This window comes from Orbicella franksi, chromosome 2 (genome assembly GCF_964199315.1).
Source record: "Orbicella franksi chromosome 2, jaOrbFran1.1, whole genome shotgun sequence".
NCBI lineage: Eukaryota > Metazoa > Cnidaria > Anthozoa > Scleractinia > Merulinidae > Orbicella > Orbicella franksi.
This window is the reverse complement of record NC_138146.1, coordinates 14,419,344-14,441,749: the sequence shown is the minus strand read 5'-3', so window position 1 is coordinate 14,441,749 and position 22,406 is coordinate 14,419,344. Positions and strand designations below refer to the sequence as shown.

At 38.0% G+C, this 22,406-nt stretch overlaps 2 protein-coding genes across 9 annotated transcripts; one reads left to right on the top strand and one right to left on the bottom strand.

Moving 5' to 3' along the window:
• Window positions 1-5,287: 5,287 nt before the first annotated feature.
• Window positions 5,288-15,385, bottom strand: LOC145478136 (uncharacterized). 8 transcript variants are annotated; one of them, XR_014048192.1, is made up of 8 exons: window positions 13,731-15,379; window positions 9,827-9,905; window positions 9,276-9,422; window positions 9,011-9,111; window positions 8,370-8,453; window positions 7,279-7,359; window positions 6,817-6,882; window positions 5,288-6,135 (listed from the first exon to the last, which is right to left on the bottom strand). XR_014048192.1 is itself a non-coding variant. In XM_081456062.1 (8 exons), the coding sequence occupies exons 3-5, from the start codon at window positions 9,413-9,415 to the stop codon at window positions 8,308-8,310; spliced, it is 243 nt and encodes an 80-aa protein (XP_081312188.1). In that variant the 5' UTR covers window positions 9,416-9,422; window positions 9,827-9,905; window positions 10,797-15,385; the 3' UTR covers window positions 5,288-6,135; window positions 6,817-6,882; window positions 7,279-7,359; window positions 8,214-8,307. The 8 variants fall into 8 exon arrangements, 7 of the variants coding, with proteins under 7 accessions (XP_081312188.1, XP_081312185.1, XP_081312186.1 ...); XM_081456062.1 differs by lacking the exon at window positions 8,370-8,453 and adding an exon at window positions 8,214-8,329 and having other exon boundaries at window positions 9,296-9,422; window positions 10,797-15,385; XM_081456059.1 differs by having other exon boundaries at window positions 10,797-15,375.
• A 3,023-nt stretch (window positions 15,386-18,408) lies between these two features.
• LOC145478133 (transcription factor LBX2-like) lies at window positions 18,409-21,828 on the top strand. Its single transcript, XM_081456055.1, has 2 exons — window positions 18,409-19,578; window positions 19,941-21,828. Exons 1-2 carry the CDS (start codon window positions 19,284-19,286, stop codon window positions 20,261-20,263), a joined length of 618 nt encoding a protein of 205 aa, XP_081312181.1. The 5' UTR covers window positions 18,409-19,283; the 3' UTR covers window positions 20,264-21,828.
• The last annotated feature ends 578 nt before the right edge of the window (window positions 21,829-22,406 follow it).

The following is a 22,406-nucleotide window of genomic DNA, read 5'->3' as shown; positions in this document are numbered from 1 at the left end:
CGTGCTTTGGGTCGGAGTCGATTCCTTGAGCTACGTTTCTTCCGTAGTCAGTGTCTTGTAACTGTAATCATGATGATGATTCAACCTTTCTCCCGTTTACACATTTTCTCTACTTATCTGATTCTAACTACTTTTCCTTAATGCTGAACAGACTAACGAGTAAATCAATTGATCTTCAATCCATTCATCAATCGCGCCCAATATATTGATGGTTTGATATATCGTGCCCATATTGATGGTTTAAACATCGGTAGCACACAGCATATCTCGTGATTCTACGATTTTAAATTGATTTTTGCTCGAGTTTGGTTCAGCATTTCTTATTATATACAAAACATATCAATTCTACAACGCAACAAATCTCTTGTCACTACTGGAAAAGTTGGAAGTCTTTTATTACCGCTAGTTAAATATACATTGCTGGTCAATTCTTGACTCATAGCCGTTCTGCTTTCTAAACGTTGGGTTTAAAATGCAATTACAATATTTGTACAAATTTCCAATTGATTGCATTTGTTTTTTTATACTGCTTTCAGTTAAATAAAATGTATCGAAAATAGTCTGATTTGACAGCATTTTATTATTAGTAACACCGTCCATATACATCATCTCAATTCTCGTCTCCTCATATATACTAGTCGACGAATAAGCCCGTCACTATATTTACGTACATGAGGCGCAGATTTCTGATCCTTGAACAAGGACCGCTTCCTTGATTTCTGTTTACTCACCTGGCGTTGTTTTTTGCAGTTTCAGATGAAGTATCGTTAAAGGGCATCTTCGTTGATTGGTCACGATATGAATAGAAGATGTCACCCTTAAAACCAGCGCCTAGGTAAGATTTTGATTCAGTAAAAACTCGCGTATAAAAATCCAAAATTTAAGAACCTGTTAGGCTAAAATTTCCCTGTTAAGCACCCTTCACATAAGAACCATTCTAGGCTAAAATCTCTATATAGGTTCTTATTTTCAAAATATAGAGTTTTTTCAAATATATTACAGTACATCACACGCGACAAAAAGATACTGTATTGTGAATGATTCAATATAAAAGCCACATCCATGAGTACAAGTTGTTGTCTTTTTTAAACAAATATTAAGAACCTGAGTAAGAACCTAAGTAGCCTGATTTCACAGTAAACACCATTTATATAAGAACCTATGGGGGCCCACTTGAAAAAACCCAGGTTCTTATTCGCGGGCTTTTGCCGTATAACGTACTAGTAAAAACTCTGGCTACAGTCAGAAACCCAGGGACATGTATCTGACCTGCGGAGGTTTGTAACGGAGTCGGTTACGCATTTGTTATTCCAAAAAGTTAATTCCCAGAGGAATACATTTCAAGTCCGGCTATCGACTTGGTATAAAAAAGTTCGATCGAGTCTGTTTTTACCGTAAGTTAGATATATTACCCGTCAATTCTTCAATAATCATCTGGCTTTCTAAACTAATGACTAACATGAATTTTTACATTTGTGGAATTTTTTTAATGAACAAAAAGTTAAGGTGCTTTGCTCTTTTCACCTAAAGTTTTCGTACCAGTCTACGACAAACTAACACAGTCCTTAGTGCTAAATGAGTGTGTTTTTGAGTGCTTTCATAAGTTTCGCAAATGTTTATCCTATATCTCATTGATTAGTTTCATTTGACGACATTTCGTCACCGTCATTATTTGCACCATCTCGTCTTATAGTTGACGAACAAGCCTGTCACTTTTCATTGCACAAGGCGCACAAATTTCTGTTCCGTGAACGAAAACAGACCTTTCCCCCCCCCCCCTCCCCCCACGCCCTTGATGGATGTTTCCTCATCTCGGCGTAGTTTTGTCTCAGTTTCAGGTGAAGTTCACTTAAGGCCACAGTTAATGCACAGTCTCCGTTGATTGGACTTAACATGGATTAAGTTTCCACCTAAAACATTTTTTGACAAGGTAAGCTAAAGAGAACCTAACCACCAGTTAAAACACGGGCTATTCTCAGAGACCCAGGAACAGATATTCTGAGCTGTGAACGTTTGCAACGGAAGAATCGGAAAATTAAAGAAAGTCGTTGGTACCTTTCTCGTTGAATTTTAATTTTCTGTCGAGCGAATTGCGTTCGAGTTTGTTTTGAATTGTATCCCAAAAACTCAAATGAACTACATATAATGATTAAAGTGATTTTTCACTTTCTTTCAATTTCAAAATCAGCGCGCGCATGTATAACCTGAACGAATGAAAAGATGCAAGATAATTCCTTTTTACGTCGTTCAATTGCAAGATTTGTACTATTCTTCATCGCTTTTGTTTTTTCATTATTTTCTTTTATTTGGTGGAGTGGAAGGCGTAGGCGTGGTTTGGTTTGGTTTGGTTCCTGAAGCTCAATTTCTTGCTTGATGATCTTTAAGTCACTTACCTGACGGTCTTATCTTTAATGAACGCACTAAATAATGATGATTCAACCTTATTCCTGTTTATAGATTTTATCTACTTGCACAATAAGATCTTTTTCCTTGAAGCTGATCAAAACCAGCGATTTAATCAATCACTCTTTTTTACATTGATGGTTTGTAATATTCGACGGCAGTTCGCAGCCATTCCCGAGTTGATTCAGTCGGCAGTCCTTATTCGAATAAGTTAATTCCCAGAGGAATACATTTCAGGCCTACCTTAAAACTTGTGTAACAACAACTCTCACAATTGGAAAAGCTCGAGTTTGCAATTAATTAATGGTACGTTGAAATCATTGTCTGGTTTTCTAAACGCAATGCTTCAAAAAATACATTAATATGTAAAGAACATTTTTAAACACGAAGTTAAGGTATCAGGCCATTTTCACGTACGAAATCTGTCCTAGATGAATGCGATTGTTTTTAGTACCTGAGTTAAAAATAGTTTCGAAAATGTTTATCCTACCGCCAAGCTAGTTTGATTTAACGACATTTCGACACTGTCTATATTTTCAAACCCACGACAGTGATGGCCTACTTAAAGCGACTACCGAAAGAGACCAGTAATGAGCCAATACTAATATTTTCAGTTTTCGTGGGATTTTGGTCATAACAGAACCAATCAGGTCAGCAGATTTGAGAGAACAAAATGATTGTACAAGAAAATAGATTTTAACTCGGTTCAAATTTATTAACCTCCATTGATATCAATTCAGATTCTTAAATTTACATGTAAGATGGCAGAGGTCAACAAAATAAATAGTGCAAATGTGTTTGCTTTTTAACAGAATCTTGTTGATTAATTGCATTGTCTTAGAATTTTAATCTGTCTAATCTCAGAAACAGAGCACTCTATCAACATGCAATCAAAATGATTATCGTACGCGTGGTCTAGAAAATCATCAGACAACAGGTGAAGCCAGCAATGAAAACAACATGGGTCTATTTTTGATCATAAGGAGTTTTTGTTGGGCTTATTTCCGAGAGGATTATTTACGGGTGGAGATTGTGTCTACAAAATAGTTGACCTAGCTTATATTTGGAGGGATATTGCACGTTAAAACCGTGCAGTTCAAGTGTATAGAACAATACCGCAAGGAAAAAAATTCCTCCACATAACGATATGACTAAAACACAAAACAGCTGCCATAAGTTTATTATAGCATATAATGTGAAAATCAGGTATAAAATAGACATTGGGAGTAAAAGCTAATAGGCTTATGATCAGGGTGGAGAGGGAGGGGCTTATATTTATATCTAAAGGCTTTTTTCATTTGCATTTTGCATTTCTTTTTGGAATTTTCAACTTTTAGAATTATTCTAATCAGGTTACTTTAAAAATGAAAAACGTTATCCGCGAAATATAATTTCCCTGTAGAGTATCAAGCGGACAGGTATTCAGATTAAAGAAAATGATGAATACGGCATACTTGACAGAACAGCAAATTCGTTAGCTTAAACAGAAAAAAAATCTGCTTGCGTTCAGGTCTGACTGAATCAAAACAGGGCAATCAAAATTATCAGTGATCGCGTCGAAATAATGGCTCAACTTTCAAAAATTTCAGGAGGAAATATATATTTGGAAAAAGTGTCGCACTCTCCTCACAATGCAAACGATGCAGAATCCGTATAATTTATTTTCATCTGTCTGATATAAAGCTTCATATATTGAGTGCTCTATTGATATGTTCTAATGTATAGAGCGGTTTTCAATTGAGTATCGTAAAACCAAAACCAAATCAGTTACTTACCAATTAGACTACTCAGCCAATCTCAAACCGAAGTAAAACCAAAACCAAAACCAAAGTAACTGTCCAATTACTTTCGACACTCAATAGAAAACCGCTCTATCAGAGTCGACTATATCAATCAACTATATACCTACCTTATCTTTGAGAGTTGCCCGAAAGTACAGTGTCGGCAGAGCCGGCACATATTGAACGTGAATACTACCATTAAGTTCTCTCTCTAAATTAAATGACATGGCTAGGGTCATATGATAAATATTTTACTGGAGTACCCATTGGTGGTATCTTGATCACCGTAACTTACACGAGTACGAACACGATCTCTTTAGCGCACGGTTAAGATCAACAAATTAATTTATATATTTGTTCTTTTTAAGTGTCTTTGCTACTGCTTGCTGTGGATGTAACTCTCAATCCATTAGAGGGAGGACTTTGTTTCAAAGCACTCAGAAGGACAAACCAAGCGGATAGACAGAGGGTATTTATTCTAGAAGTGCAGACCTGAATATCGAGGAATAGCTGATAAGAGGGTTCACAAAACGCGTCAAACAAAAAATTTCTCGAGCATCATGCAGAATCTAGCTAGCAATTTTACACTCAAGCAATGGAATCAGGGAGTGTAACGCTACTCAACTGTCGAATTTGAATTCAGTTTAATAGAACTTAACATTTCCATTGACTCTGAAGAAACTAGCGGTTTAGTTTTCAAAGAACTTGACAGTGCAAAAAGTAGTAGCTTGGACAACTTTTTTTCGGGGTAATCACTGCACGAATGACTGCTGCCACAAAATAACATAATGGAGCAGGTAATCAAGCCATGTGAACACATGGCTTGACTGCATGCTCTGTTGTGTTATTTTGTCGCAGCAGTGATTTGTTCTGTGATTAATTTAGTATCATTCCGCGGCATTCATTGGAAAACTTCTCTTAAAACTTTCTCGGATAAGTTGAAACTTATAACTGAATTAGCAGTTTCATGAGACAAAATTTTTCAAAACGGGTCACGTTTTTACTTGTTACAGTCGGAAAACATTCGTCAGGCTTGAATTGTTGTTTTCAGAGTTTCGACTTAATTATCTATTCATTGTAGTCATTTGACAAGTTAGCCTTTAGTTCATGCTTTATTTTTTGCTACTTGGAAGTGTTGTCTAATCAATGCCTGAATTTAAGTGTTGTAAATAAGTTTACTCTTAATTTGAATTAGTTGTAAATAAGTAAACGAAACAAAGCAATTAATAAAGTATTCACAACTTTAATTGTCTCTTATCTTTATTGTCTTTTTGATTAATAAGCAAATAAATTAAAAAAATCGCGCTTTTAAAAGGGGCCTGGAAACTAGTCGGAATGTAGGCTATCTCTTTTACTATTTTTTGACTATGTAGGGTTGCCCAAAAGAAAAAAAATTCTGCGCTTTTGAACAGAGTCTAGTCAGAAACCAAACATATACTTTGACTTTTGATGAAAGAAATCCGTTGCACAGTGCAAGATTTTTCTCGCCAAAAGACTTGGTATATTTTTGACTCAAAACATGACACCATTCAAAAGCGCAGACTTTTTTTTTCTAAGGACAATTTTCCCGCCAAAAGACTTAGTTTTTTTTTTTTCGACTGTTTTTTTTTGGTCTCTTTTAAAAGCGCAACCAAGCGTTAACCAAGAAAACGTTTCCCGTCGAAAGACTTAGTTTATTTTTTGATCGAAATTTGAAAATGTTACTTCACAAGTTATGACAGACAATGAATATGAGCACTCCGCTTTCTAAAAGCCCAATCACTACTTATTCTTAAGCTTCCCATGGTGGACGAAAAGAATGTTTTGTTCAGTACATTTGTATTCGCACAGATTTGATTCCTTTACTGGAAACCATCACTAGCAAGACCATTCAGGACATTATTACAATTTTGCTCTGTTTAGCTCTTTTGTCACATAGCATCTGTCGAACCTTCTGTTGTTATCTTTGAACCTGAAAGAAAAAGCGAATGACATAAATTTCAATGTAAATACTACCATAGTAATAATGATTGGTGTCTCTACAGTTCGAGCCAGGATTATTGCTTTGCTTTTCTCTACAAGCAATCAACACTTGCATGGCTGATCTTTAAAAGTAAGAAAATGTTTGTTCCAGATTGGTCTTCATTCATTGCATGTACTAACACAGAAAAAAATACAGTGCAGTTGTTAGCCAATATTTGTAATTTTGCCTCCCCGACCACAATGAAGTTGCATATTAAACTTGAAAATAAAGTGTATTACATGCCCTGCATTCAATTCAGGAGCTGACGCTGATCAGGTACATTTTGATTTACATCTTACACTCAATAAATTTGTAAGTTCTCAATACTTTTTCCACATATTTCTTTCAACTGCAGATATGAGAATTTGGTTGCAGATCAAGACAACATGCCAAATTATGTTTTTATTCCCTTACTCTTGTCACCCGTTTGTTAGAAATAATGTACTATGATTGTTCATAGAAATTTGATTTGGGTCCCCTGAAGTTTAACCACATTAACCAGATCAGTCAGTCATACACTCCAATTTGCAAGTCATAAAGCCAAGTTGCCCTTTCATAGTTAAATGGTGCAAGCATGAACTACTTTCCATGAGATATATTCAATTTCTAGTTAAAGGAAACTGTACTCACCTACACTGAGGTAGTAAAGAGAAGTTGTTTTTCAATCATGCTTTGTCCAGTGAAATGGTCCAAAAACTGTCGAGAGAAACAATTTGATAAATAACTGTGTTTCGGTGCATACTTTCTTGCCATATGGACATACATGTCCTCACGGCAGAAGAATTGTTTCACAGGTGAACAAAATGTTACAAACTATGCATTCACTGAATTGATGGTCCCACCTGCGAAAGACAGCCCAGGTAAACTCAACCTTAATACTCCTTCTTGCATTAACATAACAGTAACACATGTACACTGATTTAACTAGACATTGGAAAAAAACGTGTCCTGCAAACCAAGGTTGTCCCAACCAAAACAGGTTTGAATAAGTACCACAACAATGTTGTTTTAAGTCTACTGGAAAATGCTTCATCGCATTTCCTAAAAGACTGAAATTAAAGAATACTGTTAGTATTGTTACATTGTACTAACCTATATTGATGAGAAAAGTTTCTTCCAATCTTTTGTCAGATCAGTGTTGTATTCATTGTTTGCAGTAAAATTGTACAGAATCTGTTGGAAAAACGAAAATGAATAATAAAATAAATAAACTTCTAAATGAATTGATTTTTAAGTTAATGTATTGTTCTTGGTTGTAATATTGGAGAGTAAAGGGTACATTTTAGAAATGTAAAAATAAAGCAGAGATTTGGCAGATCTTCAAAATTTGGATCTACAGAAGACACGGTCCAAACTCGAACCCCAGGAACTCAAATCTAATGCTAACTCGAATCAAAACTGATTTCCACTAGAAATCAAGAGGAGCACCTATTAGAAAGGAGGGTGCTAAATCAAATCACTATGGTATGTATTTTTCTCCCCCAGTTTTGATATTGACTAATTTCAAACTTCTTTACATGCTATTATGCCAACAAAATTATAACCTCACTCAACTATCTCCCCCTGAATGGGATGTTAGTCCACCTCATCATAGGCATAGGCTACATCATAGGCATTGTGAGAATAAGATGACTTGCCCAAGACCCGGGTGGGGTACTTGACCATGTTTGGGTATAGGGGTGCAGCCAAGGGTTTGAAATCCTGACCCTGTTTTGGACAAAAATACTCTAAAAACCCTACCCAGTGTAGGACAAAGAAACACAAAGTAACTAGACCTACCAGTACGATCTATTCTGTCAATGCACGCTAGTTATAACACTGATAAGTGGAGAAAAATTGTTTTACCGACAGCAATAGCATTCTTGTCCAGAAAATGATCTGACGTTGATTGATGACCTTGTAATAGCCGGTTAACGTCTCTCAGCTCTTAATACCACACCCTGTTAAGGACAGGTTCTGACCCTGTTTAGGACAGAGGAGTAAAATTTGTATACCCTGTTCAGGACAGTGAGGCCAAAAATCCATACCCTGTCCAGCAAGTTCCCCCTCGAGGCCCAAGAGCCAATGCAATGACACCAACCAGGGCTTGAACCTGGACTGCTCGATCTGTATTCCAACACACTACTTGATATATAGTTCACCTCTGTCAATTAATTATGGAAATACTGCTAAGTTGTACTCACCTACTGCTATGATATAAAGAGAGGTTCTTTTAAAATGCTCTGTCTGGTCAGTGTTGAATTATCAGCAGAAAAATCACCTAGAGTCTGTTGGAAAAAGTGAAATAGATTTAAATGGCATGTACAGTTGAACCCCCCTATTTCAAACTCTCAGGGGAAACAGAAAATGGTTCGTAATGGCGGGAGTCTGAAATAGCCAAAAGTAAACGAATTAAGGGCAAATCCAAGGGAAATGGGTTTGAGTTTAAAATAACGGGGAATTCAAAATAACTGAGCTTGAATTAACCAGGTCCAACTGTAATCAATTTAATTAATATCTAATTTAATGCTTTCTTCTGGGTTAAAGTCTCATGTAGTGAAATAGGGACATTTAAAACTCTTTCAAAATAATATTTCCCCAGCAAGTAAGACTATTAGAGTACAGTGGGTTCTCAGCTGCTCCATCAAACAAGTGTACTTAAAGTAAGTTAAATAAAAAATACAGTATACAATCATATCAAATATAAATGTACTTGGCTCAGTCAATGTTATAAAGGTACATGCACAATAAAACTACCTTCAGTTCCAAGAAAACATTTCATCAAGCAGAGACCTCTTACTATGGGATTTTCACTTTACTGACAGAAATGGAAAACCACAATTACCTAAAATATTGTGACAGAGACAGTGCTGCACCAGGCAGGCCATTCTTCTTTAACCATTCATTAGCTGTTCCATTTGCATCGTCAATGAAATGGTCCAAAATCTGTTGAGAAAAGGATGAGAGAGTGAAATAACTTTTATTATGTCCTTTCAGGGTTTCTCAAATTATAAAATAATTAAACTATTCACCATCTTATGCAGAAGAAATAAGATAAAACTGAAACAAAAACTATACAACAAAATAACTGCTAATTAAATTGTCATTGCCTCAATCCATTGGTACTCATGCTTTTCATCCACAGGTCCCTCCAGCCAGTCCACTCCCTTGTGCAGGGGGTAACGGAAACTGCACCATCTGCTGGACCTGTTTCTCCAGATGGATCAGCTTCCTTTGCAAAGAATGGCATTCACCCTCTACAGAATGAGCATAAAAATAAATAAGATGTTAACTGTGCAGCAAACAAGAAAACTAGCCAAAAACACCACTGGTCCAAAGTTGATCATTGATACCGAAAAAAAACACAAGTTTTATAACATAACTAAAGCAAAGCATGCACTCTGATTGGTTAATTCATCGTCTACTATTTACCCATGGGTGTACGCTGCTGACATGTGTGCTAATGTGATGTAGCTAAATAAGAGGACTTGTTTTGTTCCAATGTGTTAATGTTATGGATGCACTTGGGGGCTTAAGAAGCTAGAGTCACACACATTGCATAGATAGTTTTCTTGGAGGAATTGCTTCTAACTGTATCACAATTAATGTTGTTTAAGTGTTCCTCCATTGCTGACCCAACATCTACAAGCTGTGCACAAACCTTTTCCTATGATTTAGAGAAGTCATTGTGCCACCATTTGGGAGTTTTTCCATTGCATCACCATGAGTATAACATACTTCTGAAAAGAAACCAAGAAGTTATATCGTGTACCAAAATGTTGTAGAGAAAATCATAACTCTAATGACTGAGTTTGGAAATTGCTTATTTATCAAGTATTGCAATTGATTTTGAAGTGCAGTATACAGTACAGGTCATATCAATTCCTCCAAGGGAGTCTATATAGCTTATGATTGGCTTTCAATGATATAGTGACATTTAGCTTTAGAAAACACTTGATCTTCTGCACTAATCTTTCCAAACAAAAGGAAAGGGATCTGCCATTTGTTTCAGCAGGACTTCATTGGGGAGGAATGTATGACAAGGAAGGGGGTAGGGCCCCAGGAAAATAGGGGACGGGAGGAGTATGGGAGATAGGAGGGGTAGGGGAGTGGAAAGGGCACAGGGTTGGGAGGGGAAAAGGCTGGAAAAAATAGCTCTAAGAATCTCATTAACTAATGCAATAGAATACTTTCAAAAGCAGGAACCCAAAATGTTATTTGACTTGCATTTAGTGTGTGCTGTATGTCTTGTCACCATCCCTTTTAGGCTAAAGTGTCTCGTTGCATAATCCCTGCTGAATTTTGAGAGAAAAACAGACTGCTAGCAATCAAGAATTTTGTATCTATCTTCTGAGACTTCTGAGCAAAGTAACAAACAAAAATTCACTTTTCACATGAATAAAACATTTAAAACATGGGGTAAGTCTCTGCGATTACCATATGCTAATGAGATAAAGTTCTGACCCAATATTGCCTAAGCTCTCGTAAGCTTGACAGTTTGGACTGTAGGCTTACTTCCAGTGAAATGGTAAACCCTTTTACCAGTACAGTGCTGTGGTTACATATTAAAGGTCAGTTTTGAACTATACTTGCGTTTTTATTTCCCTGCTTCATCTTGATGAAGAGGTTACCTTGCTGGTGCAGCTTCTTGTCAATTCCAGGCCATGGTACTTTTCTGGATTTTGTAACTTGCATCGGTAAATTACTTCGAATATTTCTCTCAAAACGTTGACCAACAACCAGAGTTCTGGTGTCTAGTAAAGCATACTTTGAATGTGATTTCCTGGGCAAAGGTAAAATGGGCATTGAAGGTAAAATGGGCATGTAAAGAAGCTGTTTGTCCATCTTAAGATAAGGAGAATCGTATTCACGAAGCTGAACTGTCTGGAAAATTTTCCTATATACAATTTGTACAAAAGGCAAAATGTGCATACTTTTGTTCAGAAATGTCAAGAAGGATGAGTGCACAAATGTCATGTAAGCTGTCAAAAGAGGTGAGCAAAACTAGCAAGCTGAGTACACAACTTAACTTATATAACTATAAATTTTTGCGTGTTGTTTTCAATTTAATGGAAAAACATGGTCCTTTATTTTTGTCTCTGGATTTTGCCTTGAGATATAATGTATGCAAAAAAAATCCGCATTTCCTGGCGGCCTCTTCAGGTGTTTATTTGCTGTCAAGTCAGTGTGTGACTGCAAAAATGTTTTTTTTTTTCCTGCTCAACAAATAGTAAAATGATGATTTCACATCAACGGGCAAATGCAAAGATATTGATTTCACTTCAAAAACAGCGAAATGTTGATATGATCAAAGAAGTCGATTTCTTATCAAAAACAACAAAATGCTGATTTCATGTCAACACGTAAGCTCAAAGATGTTGATTTCACTTCAAAAACATGAAATGTTCATTTCACATCAACACATAAGCTCAAAGAAGTTGATTTCACTTCAAAAACAGTCAAATGTTGATTCCACAAAAACTCGTAAGCTCAAAGATGTCAATTTCACTTCAAAAATTGTCAAATGTTGATTCCACAAGAATGAGTAAGTTCAAAGATGTTGGTTTCAGTTCAAAAACAGTCAAAAGTTGATTTCATGAGAACGTGTGAGAGCAGAGATGCTCATTTCACATAAGGAACAATGAAATGCTGATTTCACAAGGCTCTTGTGGAAAGGGTTAAAGTTAGGACTAGAAATTAGTCTAATGTTATTCAGCAGGGTTAGGGCTTCCCCTGTGGTTTGTTTAGGAAACTACAAACAGTCACCATAGGTTGATTTCACTAATGATTAGCCAAGTTTGTTAATAAAATAAATAGGGGTGGCAGATTAACAGATTAACCCTTCTGCACAACATATAATAGGTCTCCATACATGTACATCTGTATGTCTGCTGATCCCAGAAGTTCAAAACACTACAAATCATGTACATTTGAAATAAAATCAACGCAAGGTTCCTGGATCACAGATCTCTGATACAATCTATTGTTACTTGTTGGCCATTATCCGCGGGACTCTCTGTGTCAACAAATTTTAAACAAAAATCCATTCCCTTTACTTATATTGCTGTTTACTAAGCTGGCCACGAAACTTGCACAGAACATGATTGCAATGCAGGCCTCGAAGGGTCTCTTCGTCTCACCTGCGGAAAACATGGCAGTCAATGCAAGACATATTTTATCACTCGAAAATCAGTTCTCCCTTTCCAAACTTTGTTGCTAGCAAATGGGCCACAACTCACAAGAGGATTTTTTTCTTGGGCAAGAACTGCTCTACACGACAATGTCTTTATATTAACTGCGCCTTTGCGGACTCTAAAATTCAAAGCTCAACCGACAAATGCATTTTTCGCTACCGTCAATCAAGTGTTCGGTGGCTCCTCCCAGGTTCCAAATACTGCCGAGCGCACAGTAATCAAATCATTGAGCACAGTTCAGACAACAAAACAGTGTTTGGCAGAAGTCGGAAGCTGGGAGGAGCCGCCGCCCATTTAACTGACGGTAGCGAAAAACGCATTTGTTGGTTGAACTTTGAATTTTAGAGTCCGCATGTTATTGAAAGGCGCAGTAATTGAAGACCACATGCAAAAATTCAAGCACTTTTGAGAAAAAAGAAATTTGACGCAAAATCGTCACTTGGCATGGTTTTGCACCAAGCCATTCAAATATCCCAAATCTATGTCTGAAATGCCTAACAGTTACTCACCAGTAGCTATGCTAAAAATGACCAAGTTGTGTCTTGAGTCTTCCAAATTACAGGGGATGGGAGCAGGAGGGAAAATGGCATGAGCTGTGAGATAAAGGTATGGGTAGTGGGATAGTAGGGTAAGGGAGGTGGGAGGTTCTGACCCCTCTGTACCCATACCCTCCCCTCCCTTACTGATGAGCCAAAAGAGAGTCTGCAGAGGAAGGCTGATCCTTTTCACCCTGATAGTAACATTACTCTTTTCATGGGTTACTATAGTTTCTTTTAAGCACCTCACCAAGATATATATCTTTTAGTAAATTAAACTCACAATCTTTTAGCAAGCTATTACTTGAACCTATACTAATCCTGCTCCTTCAGTGTGAAATATCGTATCTTTATGATGTCATAACTTTCAAGTTACTACAAATCACTTTGTGTAATTAGTGACGTTTTGAAAAAAGTAGGTTGTTTGCATTGTAAGGGTTTCCCCTGTTATGGTCACATGACTTACCAAATATGGTTGTAGAAACAAACATGGCCAAACAGATTATATTTCAAGATTTCATAATGGTAACAAGTCTTTCTTTTAGCAACATATTTTTAAAAATGGTAGTTAAATGCATGTAACCTATAATAATCCAGCTTTCAAGAACTTCGGAGAAAGAAACTGTTACATTGTACCATTTTCACATGCAAGATACAAACACAGCAAAGGTCAGCAAAGCTCTTCTTCAGAACTACATGTAGCTATAGGTTTGCTCAAGTATTCAAGATTTAAATTGCATCAAAACAGCTTTCCTGTCTACTTATGATTACCTAGACTTACACAGGACTTAGCTTTATGTGTTGTACAATGTAGCTTTCAGCAGACGGAACTCACCATGAGCTGAATGGTTTTCCACCTTATTTGTAGTACTGCAACTCTCGGACAAACCATCCACTAACTCTGTAGTTTACACGTTGTTGAAGCTCTTCAATATTACTAGTACTTTCAGCGAAACAGTTTCCCATAACTTGAATAACGTGGCCTCGTGATCGTGAGAAACTGGGACCTAATGTTTATCCCAATTCTCTCACGATCGCGCTTCGTGCTCGTTTATGTCGCAGTTCGCCTGAAATAAATACTTTACCGACCTTTACCGTACATTGTTTGCAGCATGTTTATAACACAGCCTCAATTTTTGTTCATTTTGAAATTGAGAAGTAAAATCTATCTCGTTTTCTGTTTGAAAGTGCGCTATCATTTGATGACGGAAATTGATTTGAAAAATGGCTCTTCGGGGCGCGAAAAGACTTCGGGACTATCAGTTGAGTAACGCTGAGAAACGCCTAGCCTGTGAACAGGTTCTGGCTGAAAGGGCCAAAAAGGAACTAGCTGAGAGTGAAGTGTCCTGTCCACAGGCTAAATAACGCCCACCTGGGCGGTTCCAGTACGCGAGTTCTCCGCAGATCGAGAGGATAGAAAGGATGTCAAAAGACGCCTCAAGAGGTTTTCAAGTGTGTTTTTTTTTTCTGCTGACTGTCATAAAAACAGGAAAAATGGAAAACCAGCTGTAGTGGAACTTTGACATAATGAAAGGCCAAGGGACTGGCTAAATATGTTCCCAAAATAAACGAGTTTTCGTTATATTGAGTCTCTTTTCCATGCATTTTATTTTTACTGGGGCGAAGAATATCGTTGGTTATACCGAGGGCTCAGTTATACCGAGGTTCTTTACATCGATGTTCTACAGCACTCAGTCACACACTGAGCTCCTGGACTTTACTCGGTTCCAAAACTATCGTCAAGAGAAAGACGAAAACACTTGAGTGGTGACACGAAACAATAGCCTTGCGGAACAGATTAACGCCGGCATTTGCGGGACAAAACACGAAGCGCTTGCCTTAGCCTCTTGCAGGCGTTCAGTTAGTTGGGGCGTAGCACGAAAAACGGTTTTGCTCGCCGATCTTCGCGCTGCGCCCCAACTAACTGAACGCCTAGAAGAGGCTACGCTAGCCTAGAGGATCCCGATTCGCCCTCTAGCCCATTGATCCGCCCTCTGCAGTTTACGAGTTTTCGGTGGCCTTTCATGTTATTTTTAAGAGACCCCGAAGGAGACTAAAACAGCGGCTTGAATGGCTTCGAAGGAGGCTAAAACAACGGCTGCGAAGTGTAATGGGACGGTAATAACTCGTCTTTGATTGAGACCTTTACACAGCTGCCGGCTGTTATATACGATTGCGAAATGCTAACTGTGAAGACCCACGCATTGCTGTCACAATGGTGTCTTGTTGACATTGGTATCTTACCAGGAACAACAGGAAGTCTAATGTGATTCAGTTCCTGGACTCCTGGAAGTCCAGGAAACGCATATCTCTGCGTGAAATAAAGTAGTTATCTTCCCAGGTCTGTTATCTTCTGTACGATGGTGCAGTCATCAATAAATTCGTGTTTTCCGGCTCACAAAAGCTAGCTTCCCTGTTCTTAAAAGTGATCAGTTTTCTTGTTGCTTTGGAGGAGAATGGAGAAAAGCAGTGGTCCTTTAAGAAAACCAAGCAAAGATACTCAGTCTTTCGGTTTTGTTTTGTTTCGTTTATTTAAAATAGTATTATACCTCTCAGTTTCCAAAGCGAATTGCTATTTAAGAAGGGATGGATAACTCAAAGTTTGGTAATTGTATTGTATTGTCACATGTGCTTATCTGGACAGCGTAAAGTACTAACATGAAAAAATTGCATTTAACCAACGGATTACCACCAAAGTGGATGACATTTCGCAGACGTGAAACGTTCCTCAGCACTCGAATAATTCATGATTTTCTTGAGAATTTCCTTCAGATACTAATGGTCTTTTACGGGTTGTTACTAGATAATTTATCAGCCATGTCCTCAACGGGAAAGGAACAATTATAATTAATAAGTACCTCCCTCAAGATACTGCTGCCAATATTTTTTGATTACATGGCCAACGGAAGGAAAACTAATGAAGTGTTAGACACGCCCCCGCAGTTTTTACCCCCCTCACAAGATTAAGGTATTATCACCTCCGTAAATTATCCAGGAAAAAACGCTTTTTCTGGTGTTTAAAAATTCCGACAGTGCTAATGAGTTAAACCCGAGGAATGAGAAATCATTTTTATGCCAGAAATATTTTATACATTGGCTGGAACTAAGTGGCAACAAAAGTCGAACAGAGCCATTTTGTAAGTAGCACTGATTAGGCTGGCTTCGCTCAGCTTCAATCAAACTGCCACTGATTCAATTGGCTTGCTTGCGGACACTAAACTACTGTTTGTTATCATTATCTGATTATATTCCATTCTAGACTAAATAGACTAATTAAATAGAAACCTGACTTGTTGGGCGTTTTCCAAATTGGTGAAGATTAATTTTCTCCTAAGCTTTTCCCCAAATGATCTACGGACTGTGCAGGAGAAAAAACAGTTGTTACCCGTCAAATGACTTCGATATTTTTAGTAATTTGCGCCGGCTGAGTTAAATTCTACCATATTATAAATGAATCAAAGAATAGTTTATGGTACGATAGACACAATCGGGAATTTGTCGTATTCAGTTTTCAGTTTAATGTGGGGTTAGTTTCGGGTTTTTATCCAAACAAATCGACAGGTTTTAATCCCGAAACTGTAAGGTGTCTATTCCACTCACAAAAATCCTTAACATGCCGCTCTGTTCGCCAGGGTGTCGAGTTCATAGCGGACTTATCCACATTCTTCATGTCTGTGTTTGACAGATTTCTGTGAAAAATGAGGTATTTTCCACTTGTCACGGTGGGGAATTTTCGCTTAAAAAGGTTTTGATTGTGGCGCTGGTTAACAGTGTCATTCGAAATGGCGATTAGCGGCAAACTTTGACAACGTCGCGTCCTGTTACGCGGAGGCGCGAAGACCGGACGCCTTCACTTTAGGAGTATTCACTTGATGTTATTACTTCATTTTTCATCACACAAGTGACACTTCAACAGAATGTTATTAATAAAAAGCGAATTGCATCTGTTGAAAAACAACACGAACGAAAGAAAAGACGTGTAGGGGAACTTACAAAAAAACAGCCTAAACTTTTAATTGAAAGTTGTCTGAAACAAAAGCCGATTATAGATGTCTGAACCAAGCTAATTGGTCTATGAACCAACTCGTCCAACAAACCTTGGGCCTAATTGATATGACATTGTTTTGGCGTTTTTGACCCTCGTTCCGGCTCTATAGGAATAAACCTTCTCTAAACATACTTCTATAAATTCAATTTTTAAAAGTATATTCTTTTCCGTTTCGTTCAGTCGCTACAAAAGAAAAGATCTGGCCTGCTTTTAAGGAAAAATTCCAGAAACGCACTATGTGGCTTTTAGCTGCTTTTGATAGGTGGGGTATATTTACAAAACACACGAGTTCTCTTGTCAGTATGAGCGGCCTGGTTCCTGCCAAATCCCGGTCGCCAACAGAGCCCTCGGTAAAATTAGCCCATACTCTTTCCTTCGACCGGACATAGCCAGCGGCAGAATTGTAAAATTTTCCTACTGTCCACAAGAAAACTGACTCAAAACTGATAAATACTTTTTTCATACTAGCAAAAACAACGTGTAAAAATGCATATTTTGGGCTGCTTTATACTAGACACGTCAGTTCAACTGATGATCAACGAGTTCTTGGGGTCCTTAGTTACAACGTGGTGGAATTGAGAAAGGTTTTTAGGCATTGTGTTGATCATTTTTATCTGTCCAGTTGTCAACTCCTTTTTAATCCGGCCCAGCAGCATTTCCGCCTGAAGAAATAAAATCGTTTATCTTCCAAACAGACCATACCACAGTGCAAATTTACAATATTCGTTCCGAGCAAAGTAAAACTAATTAATGCCAATTGCAAGATTCAGAACTCATATGGAAGGAAACATATTCGCTCCTTTCCTCCTCTCACATGATAAAAGGGTGAAAACTCTGAAAGGAACGGGTATCTCAACGCATTTAGCGCTCTCAAAGATTGAATATCTGCTAATTTTACGTTCTATTAATAGTTTGTTTGATAGGCGGTCAACAGCTGAGGAAAAACTCTCAACATGATATTAAGGGAAAAAATACGTTGAAATTATCCGGGTTTTTTGATGTCCTGTATTTCTTTAAGATTTCATATCTGCTTTATGCGTCACTCAGACGAGAGCCGGTGAGGCGGGACAAAGGTAAAACATCCAAAGGTTACTGTCGTCTGTCAGTCTTTCGTGGTGATACTGTTTACTTCAATTTGACTGTGGAAAAAAAAGATCTTTTAGCTCTCGCTAAATCTCCTCAATTAAACAAAGGTCGTGAAAAAGTACAACAGTTTCAGAATCTGTTCTTTTTTTTAGACCTTTTTCTTTATTATTTTTAAAGCCAATTTGGAAAAATAAACGAATCGGAGAAGATTAAAAGGTACATTAATCAATCCTAATGGAATTAAAAGCCGTCACCAGTCTAAGGTTTGAACAGTTGTCTAAAACCTTGTCCGCTAATTGCAGCTGATATAACGGTTCTCTTTTCAGGAAAGTTAAGAAACAAAAGGAAAATAATGTTTTTAAAGGAACTGTCAAAGGCTTGTTTTGATGAATTACGCAGCGACCAATTAGCAAATGGCACTCAAGAATCGTTTTAACGCACTGAACATAAAAGCATGAAGAGAATAAACACAGAAACAAGCAAAAAGGGAACTTAATGGCTTTTATTTTGCATCGTTTTAAGATTGTCACAGGTTTTAGGGGTTTAATAGGGTCGTCGCTATCCCTGAGTAAAGAATGCGAGTAATGTGCGGCGCCTCAATGTGAGATTAACCATGCTTAAGGCTGCGTGTTTCTGTGGGATATCGCGTCAATAAAGACAAAAGGAGAAATTAATTAGGCGATTTTAGAGATAATTTTGCTCTGGCCGCGTGATAACACGGTGGAGTAGTTTTTCCATTCGTGTAACCCAATCCCATTTTGAACGCACACGTATCACTTTGCAATTTCCAAAAGAAAATAACAGGGCCGTATGGCCTGAAAGCTGTTGACTCAAAAACTCGTGTTTTGCGAGATAATTGCTCCAACCACTTCATTTACAAATGTGATTTGGCAGCTTCTAAAATGTTGTCTTTGTCCTAACAAGGTTACATTGATAGCGATGACAGTTTAATTCAATTTATCTTCGGTTTCCAAATTTGACGGGCTGCCACGCTAATTGAATTACTTCATGAGCGCTCGAAAGCTGATTGGTCGCAGGGCTAGGTAAATACTTTAATTAATTAGTCATCAATTTCGCACAAGCTGTATAATTTAATTGGCGCATCTACAGGCTGGGTGAAAACTCCGAGGTGGCTCGCTCTCGGTGAGTTACGAATCAAAGGCCCGCCACTCTAAAGCTATTTTCGATCACAGAGCTTTGCGTAAAGTACTTGTGCGATTTTCAATTGCCGTCGTGAGGTAGAAGCTTTTCCACATGGAGATACAAAGAAATGAAAACAATTCGTCTAATTCAAGTACGGACAACGTGCATGGGAGAAACTCAAATCACGGAGACAGAGTTGCCAGTAACAAAGTATTGCCTTTTTCTATTGAGGCAATCCTAAGCGCTCCGCATCCTAAGAAAGAAACGCCGGCTACAAGAAAGCGGCCGCTTTCGAATTGGCAAGAAAACTCTGCGGATTTGACGTCACCCCTTTCAACTCTGGAGGACTTTACAAGTAGCAATTTGCCAGAAGACATTTCAGTTAATACAGCGAACGCCGAAATAGGTATGATGAAAATCCTGCTGTTATTTAACTCTACATAGCCAGGAAACTCTTAGTGGGAAGTAATTCCGCATAAGCTCTTGAAAGCTTTTATTCTCTCGCGCTTGTAAACACATCTCAAAATTACGTTCTCTCGATCAAATCCGCTTCCACAGAGTAGTATAAATATTAGTGACCTGGAACAATCTTGAAGCAATCGAAAAACAGTTTTAGCTTTGTTGTTTATTCACGATTTGCATAGCTCAAGCGGAAGAGTTGATTTTCCTTTCCTCGACTTTTGTTTTCATTTCTAATGCGCGGTTTGTTTTAAAAAAAAAATTTCAGTAAAGTTGTTAATATGGTAAATATGGTGTGCTGTTTCCTAGCTTCGAGAAGTCTCCAACAGAAGCTTATGGCCTTTCAAGCAAGACTCAACGCCAGAAAACGACGGAAGGCGAGAACATGCTTTACGAATCAACAGATATTTGAGCTTGAAAGACGGTTTGTGTACCAAAAGTATCTTTCGCCTTCTGACAGAGACGAAATTGCACAGTCGCTGGGAATTTCTGGAGCGCAAGTAATAACATGGTTCCAAAACAGAAGGGCGAAATTTCGAAGAGATCTGGAAGAATTAAAAAGCGACGTTCAAGCTGCGAAGATTATGGACAACAAGCAAGTCAGCCGATTGTGCAAGCGTTTGGAAATTTAACGAAGGCCCTTAGGGGTGCTTTAATCTTGAAGCTTCTTCCATTTCTGCGGGCTGCCTACTCAGTTGTTATAGACTTCTTCTCCACAAGAAAAATTGCTCAAGGTGTTCTTGTTTTCCCTGATTTCGTTTTCTCGATCCATGGACGTTCATTCACAGACAATTAACATTATACAGAACCACTCAGTATAGAAACGCATGATTCAGTCGTGGTGGATGGTTTAAAATATACGTAGATTCATTACTAGTTTACAGAACTTTTAAGTTGTCCTAGTCGAACCGATTGTTGAGTTTGTAGTGCGGGATGTTTGCGTTTCTCTCGTTGATTCTTTCATTGAATCTGTTGAACAAATCTTCTTAAATAACATGATTTGTCTCAAGGTTAAATGCTCTGGTTAAACTGTGCCGGCCACAACCATAAATCACTGAACGTAGTGACACAACTGAGGTAAGACACTAAATGAACCATAAATCAACCGGCCTGTCTACTTAGCTGGAGACGGCGGATTCACTGATTTAAGCCAAAAAACGCCGTCATAGACAAGTTCCGGATATCACGTTTTAAAATCTAACATGGCTCTAAATTGAGTTGACTGGTTTTCTTTTCTTTCTCGTGTCCAAAATGTTTGTTCCGCCTAATATTGTTTCCTTTCTTTAAACACTCGCGTACTCATACAATGACCGGCTGCATGTCAACGTGATACCAGTGCCAAAGTCCTTGATAACTGTAAAAGAAAGGTTGCAAATATCAAATTATCGAGTTTCGCGTTTGTAGATATGAATAAACTACGAAGACATAATTTCTTTGTTGTTTTGTTCTTCTTCCTGAAAGACAATTTTTTGGTTTGTTGCATTGCTTCGTCCATACAGAGCAACTTACAGTCAACTTAGCAGTTGCGCTTTTCTTGGCGATTCCAGGACCGCCATCTTAGGCTAGAAAATTCTACAGTCCTGTTTGATGAAGCCTTTTTTTGAGGAGCTAGCTTTTTTAGACATACTAGGCTAGCAGAAGATGTAATAGAATCATTATCAGAGGTTTCCTTTTGTGACAAATAGTAACACCAACATGCCTGCCTGAATGTGAAATATGCCATCTTCAATGTGTTATCTTCTCGCGACAGATTGCGGGAGGGTCAGGGAAGCTTATTCAATCAGGACAATACCTTTCAAAAATGATTTATAAACTAAGGAAACAGAAGTGTGAAACCATTCGTTAGCTTCCAAGAGAGCTTTTGTCTCTTTATCCAGTGATGGATTGTCTCGCTGAGGGGACTCGTGAGAACTGGTAAAAGAGTGTTTTTCTTGCGGTGGGTGCTGTTTTGTGACCAACTCCGCGATCAAATGAACACTTTTCTTCTCGCGGTGTGAGGATCGCCACTTACAGTTCCAGTGGCGATCAACTCTGATAGATGACTTGCTTTTGTTTTCTTTAGAGTTTCAAAGAGTAGCTGAAAAACTACTGTTTTGTAAAGGATATAATACCGCTCAGTGGTACAACCTAAAGATGCTTCGTGACCCACTGTAAGGTTACATCCAAAACTCTCTTTAGAGTGTCACTTTACCTGCGTTTAGCAATTCTGTTGCCCTGTTTTCTGTCTCATCTCTGCATCGTCATAATCAACCAATCTTGATGCATTTAACGACCATTGAAACAATTTCAAATTGCCTCTAGCTTCGCGAAGAAACACTACATCGAATTTGGTCCACAAGAACAGTCAGGAATTCCGGATTAAAGGGCAATAATCTATTCGGTATAGAGCCAAGAAACACAATAAGTCGTTTACGCACTTGTGTACGTACGACAGCATGATTTATGGCGCTTTGAAATTTAGCGTCGACAACATAGTCCCCCAGAAAGCTTTAATAAGCAGTTCTTTAGCAGAGGTTAATTTTGAGCCGGGCATGTCGACATTTCAAAGTCGCTTCTTCACTTGCTAACAAGGATTATTTTCAGTCACAACTCGGCAGAGTCTAGAAGAAAATGGACACCACGAAATAGACAGGTTGCGGAAGTTTTTGAATCTCTAATTGTAAGTCTGTGCCGAGTATCTAGAGTAATATCTCTCTCGTCTGCCAAGGTTTTTCCTCCAAGTGAAAAAAGAAACGGATAAAGTAAAAGAAAAGGTGATTCGTGAGTGGTTTGGGG